General features: G+C 38.3%; 2 protein-coding genes across 7 annotated transcripts; one reads left to right on the plus strand and one right to left on the minus strand.

The window, feature by feature from the left end:
- The first annotated feature begins 831 nt into the window (after positions 1-831).
- Positions 832-5,130, plus strand: mydgf (myeloid-derived growth factor). Its single transcript, XM_051094794.1, has 6 exons — positions 832-1,085; positions 2,918-2,968; positions 3,355-3,416; positions 3,592-3,673; positions 4,262-4,334; positions 4,453-5,130. Exons 1-6 carry the CDS (start codon positions 936-938, stop codon positions 4,530-4,532), a joined length of 498 nt encoding a protein of 165 aa, XP_050950751.1. The 5' UTR covers positions 832-935; the 3' UTR covers positions 4,533-5,130.
- On the minus strand, positions 4,943-22,221 carry tnfaip8l1 (tumor necrosis factor, alpha-induced protein 8-like 1). Of its 6 annotated transcripts, XR_007825300.1 has the most exons (4): positions 7,241-11,051; positions 6,225-6,675; positions 6,008-6,117; positions 4,943-5,022 (listed from the first exon to the last, which is right to left on the minus strand). XR_007825300.1 is itself a non-coding variant. In XM_051094793.1 (2 exons), the coding sequence occupies exon 2, from the start codon at positions 14,927-14,929 to the stop codon at positions 14,369-14,371; it is 561 nt and encodes a 186-aa protein (XP_050950750.1). In that variant the 5' UTR covers positions 14,930-14,934; positions 21,972-22,221; the 3' UTR covers positions 12,773-14,368. The 6 variants fall into 6 exon arrangements, 2 of the variants coding, with proteins under 2 accessions (XP_050950750.1, XP_050950749.1); XR_007825302.1 differs by lacking the exons at positions 6,008-6,117; positions 7,241-11,051 and adding an exon at positions 21,972-22,221; XR_007825299.1 differs by lacking the exon at positions 6,008-6,117.
- Between the last annotated feature and the right edge of the window lie 427 nt (positions 22,222-22,648).

The following is a 22,648-nucleotide window of genomic DNA, read 5'->3' on the forward strand; positions in this document are numbered from 1 at the left end:
ATGCTGAGAGTGCAACAAAGTCTCTGGAAACATTCCCTTCTGCTTGAACATTTAACTTAACACGAGAAAGAGAAATTCCAGAGCCGTCGTGGACAGAGAAACATTCATATGAGGGCTGAATTCAGAAGGAAACTCTGTCACCTGAGCGGCTGGGAAATTTGATTAATATGTGTTAATTAAAATAAAAAAGCCCACAAGGGGGCTACTGTAAATCATAGACAAGGCACTCATTGAGAAGTGTTAGTCTCAGAAAAAGAGCAAAGAAAACAAAAATAACGACGAAAGACAGGAAATTGTTGATTGACGTCGTTATTTTTGTTTTCATTGTGAACAAAATGTATTCTTGTAGCTTCATAAAATTACGGTTGAAACATTGATGTCACATGGACTATTTTAATGATGTCCTTACTACGTTTCAAAGCCTTAAACGTGGTAGTTGCGTTGCGGTCTATAAAGAGTCAGAAAGTGTTTGGATTTCATCAAAAATAGCTTAATTTGTCTTACAGGTTTGGAACGACATGAGGGTGAGTAATTAATTTTCTTTGAATAACCGAATTTTCATATTGGGTTAACCATTTTTTAATGCTTCTTTGTCATGTTAATGCAACATTCAAATATATTTACATTTTGACAGTGAAATTTCTATTTCAATGTACAGTAATGCTATTTTTGTATATTTAAAAAGCCATGTCATTCATACACAGAAAATGTTATTCATACATTTTCATAAATTTGAATGTGCATGACCTGTAGCATCCAAATACTTTTTTGGGGCCACTGCAAGGCATAGAAATTAGTTGTTATTCTACTCCAGTCCACTAGATGCTCAACACCCCAGGCCACAGAACTTTGCCGTCCTATGAAGAACATACAGGAACAGTGCTGGCATCTTTTCATTCACAACATCAACACAGATCTCTCTTCTATTAAGCATCATGGCATGTGATGGTCACATAAACTCGTGTGTAAAGCTTCTGCTGCTACTGGTCGTGTTGTGCGCGGCCCGCGCTTTTGCTGACAGGACTAAAACACTCGACTTCGATGTCAAACCTGGAGGAGTTGTGCAGACTTTCTCTGCTAAACTTGTGAGTAAAGCTCCTTGATATTTTACCAACGAAATATGATAAAACGTTTTTATAAAATTTCGAATTATCACGTGTTCATTCCACTGAATGATTCGCATTGACTCGATTTCGTGTTTGCATAGTCGCTTTTTAGTTTCTTTCTCGTTTCTAGTCATGACTAGATTTGAAAGTATATTAATGCACTGCTTTACTTTGTATCTGTTAAAATGCGCTTATGTTAAACTCTTATAGTAATGAATGAATGCTGTGTTTGAAAAACCGCGACGTGTTGAAAGGAAATCCACCCGTCATCTTCTCATTGGACTGTTCGGGAGCTCTGACGTTCACTGCGCCCTCTATTGACATAACTTTACTTTTTAAAGGAATGGTTTAGTCAAAAAATAAATAAATAAAAATAAAATCAAACTTATAACATTATTTACTCACCTGCATGTTATTCCGACACCGTATGACTTGATTTCTTCTGTGAAACCGCCAAATTTTGATGAACGTCCGAACTGCTCTTTTCTAATGAATGGAAGTGGATGGATATACACTACCAGCCAAAAGTTTTTGAACAGTAAGATTTTTACTGTTTTTAAACAATTCTCTCCTGCTCACCAAGCCTGCATTTATTTGATCCAAAGTACGGCAGAAACGGTACAATTTTGAAATGTATATATTTTATATAAATATATTTTAAAATGTAATTTATTGCTGTGATTTCAAAGCTGATTTTTTGACATCATTGCTCGTCACATGATCCTTCAGAAATCATTCTGATATTCTGATTTGCTGCTCAAAAACATTGTAGAACATGTAGAAAACTGCTGAGTAGTATAGTTTCAGGTTTCTTTGATGAATAGGAAGTTCTGAAGAACAGCGTTTATCTGAAATAGAAATGTTTTGTAACATTTTAAATGTCTTTATCATCACTTTTGATCAATTTAAAGCATCCTTGCAAAATAAAAGTATTAATTTCTAGAATTTTTTTCTTAAAAATAAAAGTATACTGACTCAGCGCTTTTTAATGGTATAATAGTGTATAATGTTACAAAAGCTTTTTATTTGAGATAAACACTGATCTTTGGATCTTTCTGTTCATCAAAGAATCCTGAAAAAATGTGCACAACAGTTTGAAATATTAATAATAATAATAATAATAATAATAAATGTTTGTTGGACAACAAAAGCATATTAGAATGATTTCTGAAGGACCATGTGACACTGAAGACTGGAGTAATAATGTTGAAAATTTAGATCTGAACACTGGAATAAATTACATTTTATATATTCAAATAGAAAACAGTTGTTTTAAATGGTCAAAATATTTTACAATATTACTGCTTTTGCTGTATTTTGGATCAAATTTATGCAGGCTTGGTGAGTAGAAAAATCTTATTTAAGACTTACTGTTCATCTTACTGTTCATCTTTTTGACTGGTACTTTCAGACTTTCTTAAATGCTATGAAAGTCCTCATAAAGTAGTCCATATCACAAGTGGCTAGTCTTATAAGGCTTTTTAGTATCTTTATGTGAGGGACAGACCAAAATATTGCTTTCTCATATTCAGACGTTAAGTAGTGCCAGGTGTGACGCAATGTTAATTGGTTTTCATGCGTACCACGTTTAAATCTTTTAGAAACATTTTTTTTTTAATTGTAGTATTAGGTCTCTGACAGGAACTGTAGTATAACCACTGTTATTTTTGTAAGGGTCGACATCTTTCAATGCAGAGCCGTCTTCAAAAGTTTGCTTTAGTCTGGGAAATTTCCATATTTCATAGGTGGAAACTTGACATTGTAAACCTGTTTAGCTAGTTACAGAGTTCTGTTTCTTGGTTTCGTTTTAGAAAAAGTATAAATGCACCTTCACATATGCGTGTCAAGGAGGAACCAATGAGGTAAGACTTTTTTTTTTCTTCTGTTTTTTGCTAGAATAAAACAAGATAAATATATGTAATGCACAATTCACAAAATATAAAGTCAGTGCACCAGCAAAAAGTATGATTTGATTTCATAGCATCATTAGTTCATAGCATCATCTTGTGTGCTCAGATATGCTAATATGAGGGAATTGCTTTTTGACCCTCATAAACATTGTAGCTTTGTATCTGCAAACATTACAAGACAATGCCAACTATTGTAACGGCATTATAACATTTGTCACTCTGGCAGTACCGACCTGGAAATTGCAGCAATTATGCGCTGTTGTAAAACATCCTAATTTCACAGAATTGCGCAGTTTCGGACTTTAAACGTGAATGCTTTGTGCTGTAATCTCCTCTAGCAATGGCAAATGAGCGTTGGACTGAGTGACGATGACCAGATGTTTTCCTGTTCAGTATGGAGGTAACTTTCAAAACACTGTTTTGGTGGTTTTACCTAATATGCAATACCAAAAAGGAGGTTTACTCAGGCGTACAAGCAAATCTAATTTCAGTTTTCTGTTTTCAAACACTGTCGTGTAATTTGAGATGAAAGAGGGAATGATATTGATTTTTCTCTGTCATTTTTTTCACGACAGGCCCCAAGGGAAGTCCTACTTGTTTTTTACCCAGTTCAAAGCTGAGATAAAAGGAGCCAAGATTGAGTACGCCACCGCATATGTATGTATCGTATTAACTTAAGCTATTCTTCATGACCTGACATCATATCAGCTGAGTGAAACATTCAGCAATCTGTGGAATATATGATTCAATATGAAGAAATGTGCTTTTAATGCATTGATGCATTTCATCGACCAAGAAAGTGCAGACGATAACTTTTTATTTTTGTGCTTTGCACATACAAAGAATTGGCACAGGTTTTTGAAGATCTTCTTTAAAATTTATCCTTAGTCGTGACATTGACATTTGCCGCAGATCAAACCTTAATTCAGATTCCTAACGCTCGTCGCTCGCAGATCAAAAGCAGTCAGCCCTTTTTGTACAGGTGTTGCATATCAAGACTTCATGAAAACATCTTTATCTTCAGATTAAATTGAAATTCTCAATAGAGGGATGACGGCGACGTCCTGGTGGCCTTGTCCCCTGTGCAAATAAGAAAAGTTCAAAAGCATGTTTGAAACGAACGCTCCATAGACTCCATGTCTCTCTTTGTTTTTTTAGTCAAGACCTCTTTGTTATTCAGCGCACTCTTCTAGGCTTCTCCGTTAATGTCTTGTCACTCATCCTCTCTCTTTCTCTTCTTCTCAGTCCCAGACGGCCGTGGGTGGACAGAGGGATGTCGCTTTGAAGGAAGAGGAGTACATAGTGTCAGAGTCTTCAGGTGAGTCTGCATATTCCTACTTCCAGCAAGCTATGGGAAACCTAGAAATATCAGACAATTTTATATTTTTAATTGAAATGTTCCTTCTAATCAAGCACATCTATATTCTCTCATGCAGTGACCCACAGAGACGGGAAATTTAATTCTGAGCTTTCCAAGCTCACTGTCATTGGTCGGATACGCCACGATGAACTCTGATTGGCCGATCCGAAAGAGGATTGTCCCATCACTCGAGGACATTCATTTGACAGCTACGGACACTCTGCCACTTAACTGCTCACTGTCATAAGCGAAGGAAATCAAACCACAGGAAGCTATGAAAGACAGAACTTCCTGTGATAGAAAATTCTACAGAGATTTCCTATAGAGGCAGAATTACGCCAATGGCCAAGGGAGGTAGACGAACTGTTATTGGACGTAAAGAAAATATAATGTACATGCACATTTGTTCATATTTGTGAGGTGATATGAAGGCTTCTTCAAATTAAGTTCAGAGCAGTAGATTGATTTCTATTCTTGGCAGCATTTATGGGTTTATGGTTTCAGCCTGACTTTGACTTCATACCTGCAAATCTGATTATCACGAGCGCATTTATGCTCATACTTACTTTCTTAAGCTGGTGTAATGGTGCGCTTGTAGAGAATTCGCAGTAAATCTTTGGGGTATGCCAGAATCCTTTGATTATTTCTGTGGTGGAGGAAAAGACAGAAAAACTGTTACTTAAGTTCCTTTTTCCCAATCGTGCTTTATTCTGATAGCTGATGTACTGGAATTTTAATAAATCTGTTATCAGAACATTTTTTTTTTTTTTTTTTTTTTTTACTTTGCTAATTGAAATCACTTTGTGTGTTAAAGTAAATGTGAAGGATCTCTTTCCAGGCATCTGAGAATCTACAGATATTTTGAGATGGTCCTCACTGCAGTACACAAGATCCAGGGGGGGAGGCTGGATCCAGATCCAACTACTCCCAGCTTACATATCCAAAAACCTACCCGTCTCCACGCCCTGATCCCAAAACCTACCCATCTCCACCCCCTGGATCTTGTGTACTGCAGTAAGGGGTTACTGGATGTCTTTTATGAGGGCAAAATTCTGCTTAAATAAATTAAAATGTATTTTTAAAAAATCTGCAGAAAGCTTTCTATGTGGAGATTCTGGTCATATTGTGAGGTTTGTCCACTCAGCTCTGCAAAAGGACCGTCGGTACCACAAATGTACATGTGAGCATCTGCACTATGTCATAATTCTCATCATCAGCAGTTTTGGAAATTAATGTCTTGGACCGAACGCGTTCAAGCAGATTCTGTGCCATTTAGATGTTCAAAAATAAATTAACGCCAAGAAAATGCTTTATGCAGTCCTACATCTTTAAAAAGCTTGAAATGAGTATTGCAGTACACACGAGGGAGACAAAATGCTGTGAAAGTACCGTTCACCTATTTTCTTTGCAGTACCTGTTGAGAAATGCCTACATTTTGAATTCTGTTTTTGTTCAAATATCCTCAGGACGTGTATCTGAGAACATCATACTGCTAAGGCAAGACTTCAAGCGCTAGAGTTAGGAAAGCAATAAAAAATAATCCTTTAACAGATGGGGGTTGCTGGGAGATTGGAATTGTGATTGCGTCTCACTCCAGATGTCATCTGAGGCTAGAAATAATCTCCCGCTACCTTCGGCTTGCCTCTGACATACAGTATTTCTAAGAAGTGGTCCCCAGTTGCCCATGTCACTCTCTAGATTTATTAGTACATGATGTTTCTGTCATGTCCTCTTTATAGACCTAAAGAGAAAAGGTATTACATGGTTCACCTGCAGTGTAAGAAACTTCCTGTACAATAAATTGCTTCTGCACCCTGGGTTATCGGGGTGGGTAAAGAGCAAACTTACCGCAAAGGTGCCTGTGACTCGGTAAACCGTTTAGAGTGAGTGATGCTCCGCTTTGCACCCTGAAGCCACGGTCTGCTCAAACAATGGTCGAGAGCAGTCTCCGTCTAAAGGGGTAGGGTGGCGTCTGACCTTTGTCTTTAGGATTGACTCTTCCCATTGTGCTGGAGTAGGGGTAAGGAGGAGGCTTCTTGCTCCTGCGCCTTGGAGCTGTCCCTGATGTATCTCTTTGAGATGTGACCAACTCCTGAGTTGATTGCTGTTTTTGACCTGCATCCTGCAGCCCTTGATCTTTTATGGGATATGCTGGTGGTGCCACAGATGGAGTTGGTGTTTTGAGGGGTGACTTGTTAGAGCAGACTCCTTCGGTGTCTATTCTTTCTTTGAAAGTGTCCCCTGGTTCATCATGGCCCACATCAATGTCAGCCGTCAGAAGGTCTATCTTTTGGACCACCTGCATTCCAGGAGAAGACAAAGCATAGTTTATTTAGCATTTAATGCAAACAGTTCTTGGAAACGTAGGGTACTACACATGTCTCAAGTTTCTTTTGGGGCACATTTCACGCAAGAGTGCAGACAAGCAAGTTTACAAGATTATGAAACTGCGGCAGAGGGCTGAGAGCAGACAGCGGTCCTTTCTTCTTGCCAGTCTGAGGGGACTATAAACCAATGGCCAGCGTTCTTCTTCAGCGTTGAATACATTTGCTAAATGGAGCAGATCAGACCAATCCTCTCTGCATTAAAGTTTCACTATCCCCTTCACAGAAAAGAAATTGCCCAATACCCAATAAATTTGGGGGTCTCTATAAACAGTATTCATTATTGATATTAAGATTAATATTAAAACTCAAAATTTATGGACCGTGTCTTATCTAAGCACGACCATTAAAAGTATCCGGCAGTTGATGGATAGTAGAGAGTTCGGGATTTAACTAAACATAACATTTAAACGCCACCCTTCGTTGAACTCATTACGAGGAACATCTGTTATCATCCCCAAGTGATAAATAAACCTTTACCTCCTTCATTTCCAGATGTATTTCTTTCAGGCCATGTAGAACATCCTCGAGATTCACAACAACTCTTTGGATCTGCTCCCGAATAGCTCTCTCTGTGTGCTTAGAGCTGAAAGCGCAAGACCCTCTTCTAGGTCCACCGAGATCTCCTTGGGCAACCTTTGCTTGACACTTAAGGTGGTTAGGATTGGTCTTGTCGGCATCTTTGGTAGTCAGCATACTAGGTCTGCTGAAGTCTTGCATTACACGTCCCAGGCATCCACTTAAAGTTCCCTGTCTGTTAGAGGTGCAAAGTTCTGCATCCTTATTAAAGGTCGAATTGTGAGTGCCACTTGCGTCCATCCAGTCCGATGCGAGCAGGGCCCCTCGCACAGAGCCTGATTGTTGCTCGGCTGCACAAACAGGCGCTCCACAGTTTCCATGACCTCTGAACTGTGTTGGCGCGTCCAGAGTACACTTCCTCAAGAAGGGGTGTGGCTCTGTCTGGTGCCGGTGGACCACAAAGCTGCATTCTGTCAAGCTGTAGTTCACAGAGACGCTGTTATGTTGCAGCCCCTTCCCTGGAGGCCGGTTCCACCGCACGCTGGTTAACTCCGTCTGACAAATCTGGCCAGCCACGTCTAGCTGTGCATGACCCCCCTGAATGGTTAGACGCTGCTTGGCAGTGTATCCATTGAGGGGGGAATTCTGCTGCTTTGGTCCACAGGTGTTCGTTACGTGGTCCCCAGTCCCAAAATAGGCAAGGATGTCCGCTTGAGGTCTTTGTATTCCATTTTGCAGTTGGTTTGAAGCGGTGGGTTGAACACGTGGCTCCCCGACCCCTTTTGTCTCGGAGAACATTCTGCGGCCCAAGAAGGGGACTCTCGAGAGGACGTGTCCCTTCTTTAACTGTCCCGGCCTTGTCATTACCAGGAGATGTTTTTCTCATCTGTCCTACCTTCAAACTTTCTCTTGTATGTGTCTTCACTCTGACCCCCACCTTCTGGTGTGTTGTTTCCTCCCGCAGATGTTATCCCGGTGTGTTTTCTTCCTCTGGACCCTTGCCCTTCTTTCTCTCTTACCTCACTTCGCTCCTGTCGTCCTCTCGTTGGCGGCGGGCCTCCGTTTTCCACCCTCTCCCTCAAACTCCCTGCATTTCTGTTTCACTGGCTGTTGCTCGCTTCCTGCCTTTGACTCCCTCCCCATCCCCTCTCTCTCGCTCACTCGCACTGCGCTGCCTCCCTTTCTGGTTCATTCTTCCTCCCACTCCCTTTCACGGCTTTTCCTCTCTCCCTCTCTCGATCTCGTTTACCTACTTGCAGGAACCCATCGTACCTCAATCAGCGAGGGGGGTCGTTTTAATCCAGTGCTGATGCTGTGGCTTCATGTATGTTCCCTGCCTCGGACTGATCTGATTACTCCTGTTCTGCCTCAGCACGCTACAATTACACCCAGGATTTTATAGCAGGATGCCAGGGGAGGCACACTCCCCTTCTAGTGCTTTATGGGGCAGCACAAGCAGGGCTAGTCCCTAAAAAAACGCATGAGGATGTGACTTTTAAAATTAATAACCTGGCACACTACAGCATGAAAATACTTCTTCATGCCTTTGGTTTATTTCTGGATTATCTGGTATGGACGAGTTCTCTGAAAGTGCACATATGCATGTTTTAATTGTATTTTTTAAACGTTTTAGTAATCACAACAGTTATGAGCTATATAACGACCTGCAGAAAAATGCAATTAAATTAAAATGCAATTAATTAGAAAGTCAGTGTATATCTCGCACATATTTTCAAGTGTTTCTTTGTTGTGTGATTGAAGTTCGGCGGTGGCATTTATATATCCAAGATTGAAAGGTCACAAATGCAAACGTTTACCATTGTTATTCCAAGCTGCTTTAGGTTTCAGTTCTTTTCTCATTTCCACAAAAACGATCACTCTGAGAAAGGTCAGGAATTTTACCCTTGACAAGTCTCTGATTCATATCAACCCAAACTAAAGTACATCCAGTAAACTTACTTATTTATCCTATCCTGAGTACTACTCATAATTTTGATGTTGCTAGATAACAACCAATTATATGTATTTTTGTCTCATGACCTTATTACATTGTATATAAGGTGTCCAATCAAATCACTTTGAGTTCATTCATCACACTGGAAATGGGAAGGTCAAGTTGAGGACATTGCATTGTGGGATACAGCATTGCATTTGGTTGTATACTGCATGTCACAGCAAATGTAATATTGCAAACAGAAAATTATATATTTTGTGTATATTCTATATACACATTGGTAGCATGTTAGCATGCTATTCTGAACAGGAAACTAATTTGAAAACAGCGTTTTGCTGATGCTAATGGTGCAGAAAGTACTTTAAGAAAAATAAAAGCAATAAAAATCTCATGTACAGCACCAGGTCTTGCAGCCAGCAGCAACATACTGAAAAGCCACTGTTCGGTGTTACCGATAAACAACTTCAAAGTGGTCACAAAGATGTTATCGTCCACGTAGCTCCTGTGGGCTAACGTTCCCAGAGCGCTGGTCAGAGGGCCTTCTGTTTGACACCAGACACATCACTGCAGCAGCGAAAGCTGTGCTTTGAGACGTCACTCTCATGCTGAGTGCGAGCCATAAATAGCGCAAAACGCTTGAACGCGCTGTTCATTTGAAATTCAGTTTGGATGCATAAGTGCTGTTACCTGTCAAGACTGACGACACTATATAACACTAATGGCCCGCAGATGCTATTCAACAGCTGTGCTGTGTTTAAAGTCAGACACTTACACTGAAGTACCAATGCTATGCACATTTTCTGATTTCTGTGCTGAATTTTGATAAGACAAAGCATTAGATTTTACAAGGCTCTGCTGGCTGATTGTAATATGAGCTATAAATGTGATTCTCATCTTTGTCGTGTGGTCAGATGGTCATTTCTACACCTCTGGTGGCGGTTACCAAGACAACTGATGGTCAGACAAGTAGGCAGCGGTGCGTTTTTGCAGGTTAGGTGTGAAGGGACATTGTGGTGATCGGGTCAATGCATGACGTCGTCGCCAGCTATTAATAACTCCGAAATTCCACTTCTAATACATAAAAATCAGGACAAACAGGGTGATATAACCCACCCAGTGGGGTCCGTAATGTAATGTCGCTAATGGTCTAACCTTGAGAGGTGTGCAGAATATCAATGAATTCTTTATGTAGGCTATGTGTTTGTTATTATATAAATAATTGCTTTACATTCACGTTTGAAAACAAACACAGCAGGTTTTAGATCCTCAGAGGACACTCTAGAGGAGAGAAAAGTGAAGGAGGAGGGGAAAAAAACAAAAGAACTTGCCAGGTTTAAGAACTTAAGTCCCTGGTAACTGTCACGTCTCAGGTATCAGCCGGAGGGGGATCGAGCATCAGCATAGAGAATGGAAGCTGTGTCAGAACGACACACCGAAACAGCCGTGAGAAGAATAGCAAATGAAACCAGCGTGTCATTTTCACACGTTTTTATATTGTCTCGCTCTTCTCATCAGGCCTGTGAACATCCCTGCGATTGGTTTCAGGCTACCTCAGGGAGAATTAGGATTATATTTTTATACTGATACCACACTGTAAACACACACACACACATTTCTTAGCATAAAACTATCTATTCCGAATTTGTTGCTGGTCTTACTGAGAAAGATTCATCTGTGTATATTATTCCTAAAGAAAAATATAGCTGCGAGCAGCAATTACCAGGGTTCAAGCACTTCAATTAATTTAAGCAAAATATGGAAAAAGACATTTTGTTTAGCAAGTCTATAACCACCTAAATCAATGATTGGAAAAAAAAGCATTTTTGGCAAATACAGATAATTTGCCGTTTGCAGTATGTTTTTTTTTTTTTTTTTTTTTAATGACAGTTATAGCGCCAGCTGCCATTCCAACCTCCTTAAAATTTTGCATGCTTGTTTAGAATCACCTCTTGCATGTGCTCACCAGGTTTTGTCACGTTTTCAGCTTTTCTTTAGGCTCTTTAGGATCTTTAGGATTTGGGGTAAATTCGGACAAGCCCCTTTTCTAAATAATCCCATTATAACTTCTCAAAGGGTAAATTTCAACATTTTTTTTGATGATTATTAACCTAGAGAGTCCAGAGAATTGTACTGCACGTTTATTCCCCAATTGAGCGAAAAACCTAGGACTAGTTCGCAAAAGTACGTTTTTTACATCTCCTCAATCATTTAACAAACAATTTGACAGTGGTGGTTCTAGAGGCAAAGTTGTCCAGAATGAGGAGTTTTATCGTACAATACGAATATTGTGCGAAAAACTGTCCAACGTACAATCATTTACGCCCTTGAAAAATGCGATATTGATTTCTTTCAGATTACTCTCAGACCTCTGGGGGCGTGAATCGAACAGGCCCACAGATTTTCGTTCCGATCGACCTCTATTAACCTTGTCTGACAGGTGCTCAAAATTTGTCATCCAATGGCGGCCATGTTTTTTGAGATATGCAAATGTACTTGTAAACACCAGTGCAACTTTGGACCAAATGGTTGCACAGTTTTAGCCATTTTTATGGTTTTTTTTTCCTTCTTTAAGCGCCACTAAGTGGCCAAGCTCCGCAAATTTTTCCCTGTTACCTCAGATTGAGCTCTTACATAAGTGTTCTGAGTTTGGCAGAGATCTCTCATTCTGTTCAGGAGTTATAAGCATTTTACTAAAAGTGGCCCTGCTCCTTTCAAAAGTTTTGGCATTCCTTTGCAACGGTGAGTCTAAAGTTCAACTTTTTTTTTTTTTGCTAACTATTCATGTTCAGAGAATAGAATCTTTCTGCACTGGTTTGGTTCCCGAATGGGCGAAAAAACCAAGGACTACTTTGTAAAAGTAAGTTTTTCAAAAAATGTAAGACACTTGAGCCTGCGACTAATGGTTTAGGAGTTATGAGCAATTTTGTACTTTTGATCGCTGTAGCGCCCCTGTCAGGCCGATTGGGGTGAGCCTTGGTGACATTGTAGGTGTTGTGAGTACTACAATCTCTCCAAGTTTCAAGTCTCTATGACTTACGGTTTGGTCTGCACGATCAGTTTTACGTGGAGATTGGTGATCCGTGACCATTCTAACAATTACAATACGGTTTCAGCGCTACGCGCTTGAACTTCTAAAAATGCTACCCTTTGTAATCTTTAATCTAAATATAATAACTCCTCTTCTGCAATGCCAGTCTTTTTTGGCTTACATCACTAAACCATTCATCCAACCAGCGGTCATAAAGCTGTGTCACAATCCAATCAATAAAAAAAAAAAAAAAAAAAAAAAAAAACATACTCCATGAAAAAAATAAATAAATAAATAATGTTGTAGGTGTTATATAATGTTAATGCTAAACATGCATTCAGCAATCTCATCATTCATGTAAGGAGAACCAAAAAGTTCAGATTTGTTTTTCTGGGAAAACAATCTAGGGTGCCTAGAGAGATTAGTATTCTGTAATCCAGGCCAAACATGCTAATACCACTTGGACTCTGTTCTGCAATTCTTCTCATTAAATAAAAACAGAACACATGCCTCTTAAGAATGACACATTTATATATAACACACACACAAATACTGTATTTATATATACATAACTTCTAGAAAATAATAAAGAAAACAATGTACATTAACAGAACTTGTTTGTGAATAACAAAAATAACCTTTAACATTCTAGTTTAAAAACATGTGACGTGAAAGATGGTCTTAATGCTCAGGTGACATTTGCAAAAAGCAAAACAAGGTAATCGGTCCTTTATCTGTTTAAGTTGGCCCAAAACACCACATGTAAGAGGCATTCGAGACTAAACCCTGAGAGGTTTTAGGATAATCAGGAGGTATGGCTTTCACCACTGTTGAAGTTACTCACCTTTTTTTTTCCCTTGAAATTGTTGATACTTTATTTGTAAGCTGAAGGTTTACTTAAAAATCTAGCAACAAGACGACAAATTCAAAAAACTCTCTGCTATTGAAAACAAAACTATAATAAGTGCATAGATACAAAAAAAAGTGTTTTTTTGAGGCCAAGAGGACATAATTAGGCCTTTTAGTATCCCAGAAAGACACTTTGTGATTCTTTCAGTATGTCATTTTGTAAAAAGATACAAGTTTGGAATATTCTAGGATAAAATCAAGTAGACATACAAACATAAAACGTGATGTGGGCAGATTTGCAATTACAGTCGAAGTCTATGAGACAAGTAAACAGTTGCCTCATAGCCTTTCTGCATGCACATTTTTTGGTAGCTTTTACAATGTTTTTGTGGTAAGCCGACATCCCAGAGGTGATGTCGAAAGATCTGAACTGTATACGCCCAGTAAAATAAACAAAATCTGTCAAAACTGCTGGCGCTAAAACAAGCTGATGGCAGAAATGGGACATTGAGACTTCAAGCAGTTGAAATCTTTGTTCACATAAGTTAAAAACAATCAGAAGTGACGTATCAGGGAAATAACGGCTCAGCTGTGTATTTATACATATAAAACCTTCATTAAAACTCGCCGAAAGGTAATACAGTGACATTCTAGCTCATTCTTTGTTCCTTGCTGAGGAACTGCATCATGGTAAAGACCTCCCATCAGCAGGGGGGCGATATGGAGTGGAAAAACAAACACAAGACGAACTTGAACCACTATATGACCAAGTTTAGAAATCACAGGGGCGATCGTTTACAAAGAGTTCAGTATCAACCTCCAGATGAATCACAACAGACATGTCCAAAAACAGTCTTTTCGGGTTGCGGATTTAACGTGTGTATTTTCGGGAAGCGAGAGGGTGATGCTGCAGGCTCATTTCCTAAAATTAGAGATGAAACGTTTCATACATATCCCCCAGTGCATTTTGTGTTTGCAGTGCTTGCTATATCCTCTCAGCATCAAAAAGGCTTGCAAATGGTCCTTCATTTCCTCTGATGGTGGATCTTAATCTGCACTCTGGACAAACGGGAGCAAGATTTGCATTAAGTTTGCGCTGTAAACCACCTCTAACCCCTTGTTTCCAAAAATACAGGAGAAAAGGAGAAAGACATTCCACTGAAAAGACAAACGTACATTCAAGACAGATGATTTAGTGTCCGACGCACAAATAAGGCACGGGATCTTCCTCCGCACAGAGGAAATGTTCAGGTAGTGGTCAAAGATTGCCGTCATCCAGCATCTTGTTGACTCCCTCACAGATCTTCTGCAAGTGGGCGCGGTACACTTCCGAAGGTCCGTACAGCGTTGCGAGGAACTCGCAGTCGGAAAAGTGATTGAAGACGTGGTTGATACGTCCGTGAGATTTCGCCGTCAGGTGGCGGTTGATAGCTTGGTGTAGAAGTTCGCGGCAATCGTTGAGTAGGTTGCTCATGACACGGCGATCGAAGGTGAAGTCAATCTGGTAGAAGCTGACGGCGGTCATCGCGAGAGTATGAACCTTCTTCCGGAAGCGCTCGACCAGCGCCAGCTCCTCGTTGTTGAACTGTCCATTGCGGTAGAGGACGCCCAACTTGACCACCATCTTAATGAGGTTCTTGATGATCTTCTGGGCCTCCTTTCGGTTGCGCGTGTACTCTTTGGTCACCCGGTACAGCTCATCCAGTACCTCGCTGCTGGTGTCGTCTATGAAGAGGTTGGCCACCGTCTTGGTAGCCATCTTGCTCATTAGCTTCTTCTGGGCCTGCAGGGCCAGGTTCTTTGTGCTGAACGAGTCCATGATGTCTACAGATGAGACACAAACAAAGACAACCATTCAAAATGAGCTTTCCAAGCATGAAAAACTTAAAACGGAGCTGTGGTTCAGCATTCTTTCGAATGACAGTCACGCATCCAAATTGGGACAACAGATGTTTATCTTGAGTGTCTCATCTGGAAGTGTATATGGAAAGCGTAGTTGACTCCCACGTTGAAGTCAAAACATACTAAACGTTGACTCTTGAAATCAAAAACAACTTAATGAGAGGAACACAAACAAGGCTTATACACTCTTATACAGTTCAATGAAGAACTTCCATGGAATTTCCATTCTTCAAAAGGTTCTTCAGATTATTAAAGGGAACATGGGTATTATGACTTGTATGGTGTAATATAAAAATAATGTCTCTTACTGAAAACCTATGAAAGGGTGATGCAATTAAAAATTCCACATCATTTTACACATATTTTGGACTATGGGGGGTGCCATTATTTCGGTGAGCTGCTGGCACAAACGTTACTTTTTGTAGCAGTGAAGACTTGCATCGCTTCTTCTTGTCCTTCAACTGAAAATTAAAAATCAAAAGCCACACAATGTGGCATTGTATCAGTAGTTTATTTTCGGCATTGTGTTGCCGTAAAAATAGCAACAGGTAGAGCCAGTAGTTTACCAAGTGCAACCATTTGGTGTCATAATGGCACCTCCAACTGTCCAAAATATGTACAAAACGATGGGTTTTTTCTTATAACATAAATTCTGAGTATGGGTTACCATACTTGGTCGCACGTTTTTAAATCTTTCAGGGGTTTTCTACTACTCATTTCCATAAGAGACACTATTTATGTTATATTAAAACCATACATGTTTTACCCGAGGTTCCCTTTAAAAGGTTCTTTGGAGAACCTACAATGAATCTTCTATTGAGGCTTTGCACCTACATTACAGTTTGGTCAGTTATCTGGATGAATGGGTATATTGGCAATACTCGGATATAAACGACAGCATTGCGCGGTTAACGTACCACTGAATACATTGTTCTGCTAATTTATGCCGTCTAAACCACAAAAAAATAAAAATAAAAAAATGTGTGGAAGCTGCTAAATCATATAGAGAAGGACTTGCAGGTGCAATATTTTGACAAACTAAAGTATTAATCAAGATATTAGCCTAATATTTCACCTACCTGACCGGAAAAAATGAGCACAAACACAAATGTTGACAAGATTTTTGCCCTGGGAATCCTGGTTTGGTCTGGCCAACCACGAACAACTTCTGTTCCTCAGACAGTTTTTTGCACTCTTATCCTTGATTTATCATCACTTTTGGCACTCTCTAGTACTCTAAAAGTTTCTCCCAGTCTGACCGATTAGTAAACCCCAAAACATGACAGTAATTTACCATTTTCAGCAGCAGCAATCAGAAAAATATGCAAGTTTCGTTCGGTTCAGTGGCATTCTTTACATTCAGTGGAGCCAAAATGGCCGACTGATGACGTGTTGTGAAAACACGATACAGTTCAATGAAGAACCTTCAACATCCATGAAATGTTTCCATTGGAGAAAAGGTTCTTCAGATTATTAAAAGGTTCTTTGGAGAACCTAAAATGAATCTTCTATAGAAGGTTTGCACCTACGTCATGATTTGGTCAGTTACCCGGATGTGCAGCCATATTGGCAATACTCGGATGTAAACGACAACATGGATTGCACGGTTACTGTACTACTGAATAAATTTTTCTGCTAAATTACGCTGTCTAAACCACATAAAAATGCGTGGAAGCTGCTAAATCAAATAGCAAAGGATGTATAGGTGCAATATTTTGACACACTAAAGTTAATCGGTGGTAAAGATATGTATGAGCAGTATTAATTAAGATATTAGTCTAATATTTCACCTGCCTGACTGAAAAAGATAAGCACAAACACAAGTGTGGCAAGATTCTTGCCCTGGAAATCCTGGTTTGGTTTGGCCAACCACAAATGCCTTTTGTTCCTCAGTCGGTTTTTGCACTCTTCTCCTTGATTTGTTATAACTTTTGGCAGTCTATAGTATGCCAAATGTTTTCCCGGTCTGACTGATTAGTGCAGTCCAAAACATGACAATAACTGACCATTTTCAGCAGCAATAATCAGCAAAATATGCAAGTTTTGTTTGGTTCAGTGGCACTGTTTACATTAAGTGGCACCAAAATAGTCAACTGATGACATGTTGTGAAAACATGATACAGTTCAATAAAGAGTCTTCAACATCCATGGAATGTTTCAATTGGAGAAAACGTTCTTCAGATTATTAAAAGGTTCTTTGGAGAACCTATAATGAATCTTCTATAGAAGCTTTGCACCTACATCATGATTTGGTCAGTTACCAGGATGTTCGGCCATATTGGCAATACTTGAATGTAAACGCCAACATAGATTGAACGTTAATGTACTACTGAATACATTTTTTTCTGCTAATTTATGCTATCTAAACCACGTAAAAAATGTGTGGAAGCTTCTAAGTCAAACAGAGAAGGACTTATAGGCGTAATATTTTGACAAACTAAAGTTAATCGGTGGTAAAGATACGTATGAGCAGTATTAATTAGGATATTAGTCTAACATTTCAGCTGCCTGACTGGAAAGAATAAGCACAAACACGAATGTTGTCAAGATTCTTGCCCTGGAAATCGTGGTTTGGTTTGGCCAACCACAAATGCCTTTTGTTCCTCAGACAGTTTTTGCACTCTTCTCTTTGATTTGTTATAACTTTTGGCAGTCTATAGAATGGCAAATGTTTTCCCGGTCCGACCAATTAATGCAGCCCAAAACATGACAATAACTGACCATTTTCAGCAGCAATAATCAGCAAAATATGCACGTTTTGTTCGGTTCAGTGGCATTGTTTACATCCAGTGCCACCAATGATGACGCTTTGTAAAAACACTATACAGTTCAATGAAGAACCTTTAACATCCATGGAATGTTTCCATTGAAGAAAAGGTTTTTCATATAATAAAAATGTTCTTTAGAGAACCTAAAACAGATCTTCTATGGCATCTCTGCAAAACAAATATTTGGAACCTTTATTTTTATGAGTGCATGAAACATGCTGGACATTCATGCAACAAGGCATTGAGGAGACTCATTTTCTCATCAAAGAGGCATGACATGAAAAGGTTTCTAAAACAACTACTTGTGTGCGTTTCCTGCCAACACATACAAAGGTGATAGTCAATTCAAAGATTTTGTACGCACCTAAACAATCCGAACACAACATCCACGCATTTCCGTTCTCACACGGCGAATGCTACACTTTAGAGATTTTAACAAAACAATGGACTTCCTAAGTCTCGCACAGGCCTGACAGGACAATTTCCCCTTCTTAAAATGACCGCTCCCTAGAGACATTTTACTCACAACAGAATCCCTTTAAGTCTGAGTCACTGCGATGAATTGTTGCTAATTAAACCACAGAAGTCATTAGGAAGTGATACTGTGCATGGTCTGAGAGCGGCAGATTCTCCAGCACATTGTCTTTTTGCACACACTCCATTTGCATTTCTTTGAAAAGACACGTTTGATGTGACTCGATTCCCTGGGAAAATGTTCGCGAGACTGTACGCCTGGTTAGCGGGACTTCTAACGGCGATTGTTTTCAGAGGATTACACGGCGATTGCGGAGCCTCGTATTATTATCTGTCGAGATCAAAGGCAAATTGTTTTTGGTGATATTGGACTCCTGACAGAAAAGTGCTAAATAATTTTGCATGTTTACAACCGAATCTAGATGCATTTGGGCGCTAATAACTGCCGTCAACATACTCCCACAAAACAGATGACACTGAAATCATTCAAAAATCCCAAGCTAATTTGGTCTCAGAAGGAAATGGGTTTCCACGCCACTGATACAAATTTGAAAACGTGAAGGATATCTTTTTCTCTGCCAACTGTAGCAACATAAAATAGCTGAACGCTGGCCAAGCAACATTGGGCTTAACAACATTATCATTAGTGGCGGGTTTAACATGGGTGGAAACAAAACAAGACATAAAAGGTCATGTAACAACAGAGACTAGTGTGAAATGAACAACTTCGGACCACAGATATCCCAGCAACGCTTGCAATGTTTGACAAAGAAGCTGTAACAAGAGACTGGGGTTTTCAGTTGCTCAGCATCAACCAGAAGCCAACACTCACCTTCTTGGAGGTATAAGGTTGCATTCTCCATGATTGGGGAGTGGGAAAGCGAGAGATTGAGGAGGACACTGAGAACATTGGAGATCACTGAGCCATGCCTGTCTGTCTGAACTGATTGTTTCAGGTGTGTAAGGGTGTGAGTGATTTCACCTGTTAGCTCTGCTGGTGGATGCTGGAACTTCACCTAATGGATCACTTTCTCCAAGACCTCCTTGACACCTAATTATGCCTTGAGGAACCGAGGAACAAGCTTCCTGAAGCTGGAAAAGCCAACAAAAGGACCTCTGTCCAAACTCCAACTAACATCTAACTCTGCTTTCAGGTAGCAGAACCACAGCATGGACCAGCAGCATGTGGTTTCGCGCTTGTTTGCTGCGTTTGGTCTCTTATCGATCATCTGCTGTGCTGGGTTCATGGGGTATAGTCAAAATGATATGAAAAATGTACTCTTTCTTTTTTTCCTGGCCACACAGATCTAGAGAAGCCTGCGGTGACATGAATTATTCAGCGGTTTCACAAAATAGTCCTGCGTTTTAATAATGCATGAACCAATTTAGGAATAAAGGTTTGGTTTGACTAAATGTGTTTTTGCGCAAAGGTGATCAAAGGCTGCAACGTTCATTACGAGAGCAAGTCACTTTGACAGAATTAGCGATGGTGAGATACAAGATGGCGACAAGATACGTAATCTAACCTGTTGTTTGTTTAAATAAATACATTGAAGAGATGAGTAACTGGCAGCTGTATCTAATCCATATGCCACTCTGTATTATTATTTATCTATTATTTATATTAATTATAAACATACTATTATTATTTTTTATTTGTTAAAATACAATTTAAATAAAAAGAAATAATTTGTACACTTTTTTTGTCAATTATTTAATATATTTGTAATTGAAATAATGAAATAGCAATATTTATTATTTTAACAAATGATAACTATATATACATACATATATAATTTTAATAAACAATAAGTAAATAAATAATATAAATATATAAACAATGTTTGTGCACATCTTTGCTGTCATTACATTTTTGAAAAATACATATGATGTGATATAAAATTTGAATTATTATAATATTGTACATGTGTTACATGTTATATTTATTTAGTTAATAATTAAGTAATTATTCATTTCTGTGATTTCTGAGTAAATATTAAGTAAATGTTGTGCAGTTTTGTGTACATTTCTTTTGCTGTCATTAAATTGCTCAATGAAAAACTAAAAAAAAGATTTAAATTATTATTATATTGTATATATTTATGTTTTATTTATTTATTTAATAATTAAATAAACACCATTTTACTATTAATAAATTAATATGAATAATTATAATAATAGTAACAAATTAATTTCTATTATTTTTTATTTGTTAAATAAAATATTTTGCAATTAAGATATTAAATATTTTATTAAAATATAATTAAAAAATAAATCAGAAAAACAATAATTTTGTATACATTTTTGCTGTCATTAAATTAAATATTTTTGCAATTTAAATTATTAAATAACAATGGTATTTATTATTTTAACAAATAATAAATACATTTCATATATATATAAACAATAACTAAATATATAATATAAATATATATACAATTTTTGTGATTATTGAGTAAATATTGTGCAATTTTTGTGCACATTTTTGCTGATTATATTGTTTAATAAATAATATTTAAATTATTATAATATTGTACATATGTACAGATTAAATGTTATATTTATTTATTTAATAATTAAATAAATATTAATTTCTGATTTCTGAGTAAATATTGAATAAATGTTGTGCAATTTTGTGTGCATTTATTTTGCTGTCACTAAATAGCTCAAATTGAAAAACTTAAAATATAAATAATATTACAATTATTATAATATTGCACATATGTATATAAGTTATATTCATTTATTTAAAAAATAATTATTCATATCTGTGATTTCTGCGTAACTATTGAGCAAATAAATTGTTCAAATTAAATTTAAAAAACTGTTTTCCGGTTTAAAAAATTACTTTTTTTACTCTGAGGTCAAAAGTGGCTTCCATGGCATCGGCTTGCAACCCTGACAAGTTAAACCGCCTAAGATGGATGAGGGTTTTTCTGCATCCCCTGTCTCCAGACACATAAAAACGCCTAGTCAGCATCGACGTGCCTCCAAGAACTAAAACTGCAAGTTCTTTACTGTCTATCCAACAGACTGCCTCTCAACTCCAGAGTATGTCAACAAAGCCTTGATAGTAAAAGCTTTGAGTCTTTGTTTGGAAATGTAATTGCATATAATTAATTTCAGCTAACATGAGCCTTAAAGCCCATAATAAGCACAAACTAGTGCAGAACATAATGGAGGTTCAGACTACCTGAAGACACGTCCCAGACAACTGAACACTGACGGTTAATGTTTCCTAGGTTACAACCAAAGCCTCCATGTAAGTGAACTTTGCAGTCCAGTAAATAAGGTCATATCACCCCCCCATCTCTGTCAATGAGTTACTGGCCTGTTAGTCGTACAGACTTTCCATTGTATTAGCCTTCATCTCAAATATATATTACACTACTATGCTTCTTTTGCGCGCAAATGAGGTAAAAATTCAAATTAGTGTTGACAAAATATCCATAACATTCTGTTATTTTACATTGTAACGATTATAATTGGCCTACGCACGCATTGGAAGCACAATTTCTGTTTTATTATCAAAACCAACAACAAATAGTCTGTGGAGAATAACTTTATGTACATCACTGAATAAATAATACGCAAAATCACCTCAGTCAATAATAAAAGCACGTATGGAAAATGATTGATTTTCATATAAACAAACGGAAAATAAGTGCCAATATGTGCAGAATATGTGTTATTGAAGGCAGTTATAAACTCACTCACCTCTCCCCTATTTGAACCGGATACTGGGCGTCTAAAGAGCAACTTTCGTTCTTCAAACCTCCATCTAAACACCCCTGACAGCCAATAAACAACCTACAGCCACATAAATAAGGTTTGAGATATCTTATAAAGACGGTAAAATGTCTCCAACAGGTACGCGTTGGGTCTGCGCTGCTGGTGTAAATAATTCAAGCGTTTTCTTCTCCCTCTTTTCGCGTTTGGTTACCAGAGTTTGTAACCTGACTCCACCTTTTCGAAAAGTTTCAAACTTGAGGGTCCGAGACGCTCGGTGAGTGACGTTCTGACTGACCAATCGAGCTCGGGTTTGGAACTCCAACGGGCCAATCAGCAAGCAGAGAGCCCTGTGCGTCCAGCCTTCCATATGGTTTCCCGTCATTATCCTTGTGAAAATCCAAGGCTGAAAATTTCCCAGAGGAAATTCTGTTGAACAATGAAGGGGGGACTCTTGTAACTAGTGATTTGTTTTCTGTAAACAATATGGCTGTCGAGCGTATAGACGTTTCATTTAGTTGTTTCCGTGAGAAATACTTGGACGCAAATGTACCTGAGTTTTATTATTATGTATATAAGTTTGTACTTTGTTAATGAAAGGTACGAGACAGATTGAACATCCAGTCCGGATGTCTTTGACCTGTTTTTTCCGTTTATAAATGGAA

Source organism: Labeo rohita, chromosome 22 (assembly GCF_022985175.1).
Source record: "Labeo rohita strain BAU-BD-2019 chromosome 22, IGBB_LRoh.1.0, whole genome shotgun sequence".
Classification (NCBI taxonomy): Eukaryota; Metazoa; Chordata; class Actinopteri; order Cypriniformes; family Cyprinidae; genus Labeo; species Labeo rohita.

Coding starts and splice junctions, on each gene's coding strand:
- mydgf (XM_051094794.1), top strand. CDS start 936: ATGGCATGTGATGGTCACATAAACTCGTGTGTAAAGCTTCTGCTGCTA. Junction 3,674..4,261: donor TTGAGTACGCCACCGCATAT/GTATGTATCGTA, acceptor TCTTCTTCTCAG/TCCCAGACGGCCGTGGGTGG. Junction 4,335..4,452: donor CATAGTGTCAGAGTCTTCAG/GTGAGTCTGCAT, acceptor TCTCTCATGCAG/TGACCCACAGAGACGGGAAA.
- tnfaip8l1 (XM_051094792.1), bottom strand. CDS start 19,117: ATGGAGAATGCAACCTTATACCTCCAAGAAG. Junction 14,935..19,086: donor AACCTTATACCTCCAAGAAG/GTGAGTGTTGGC, acceptor TCTCATCTGTAG/ACATCATGGACTCGTTCAGC.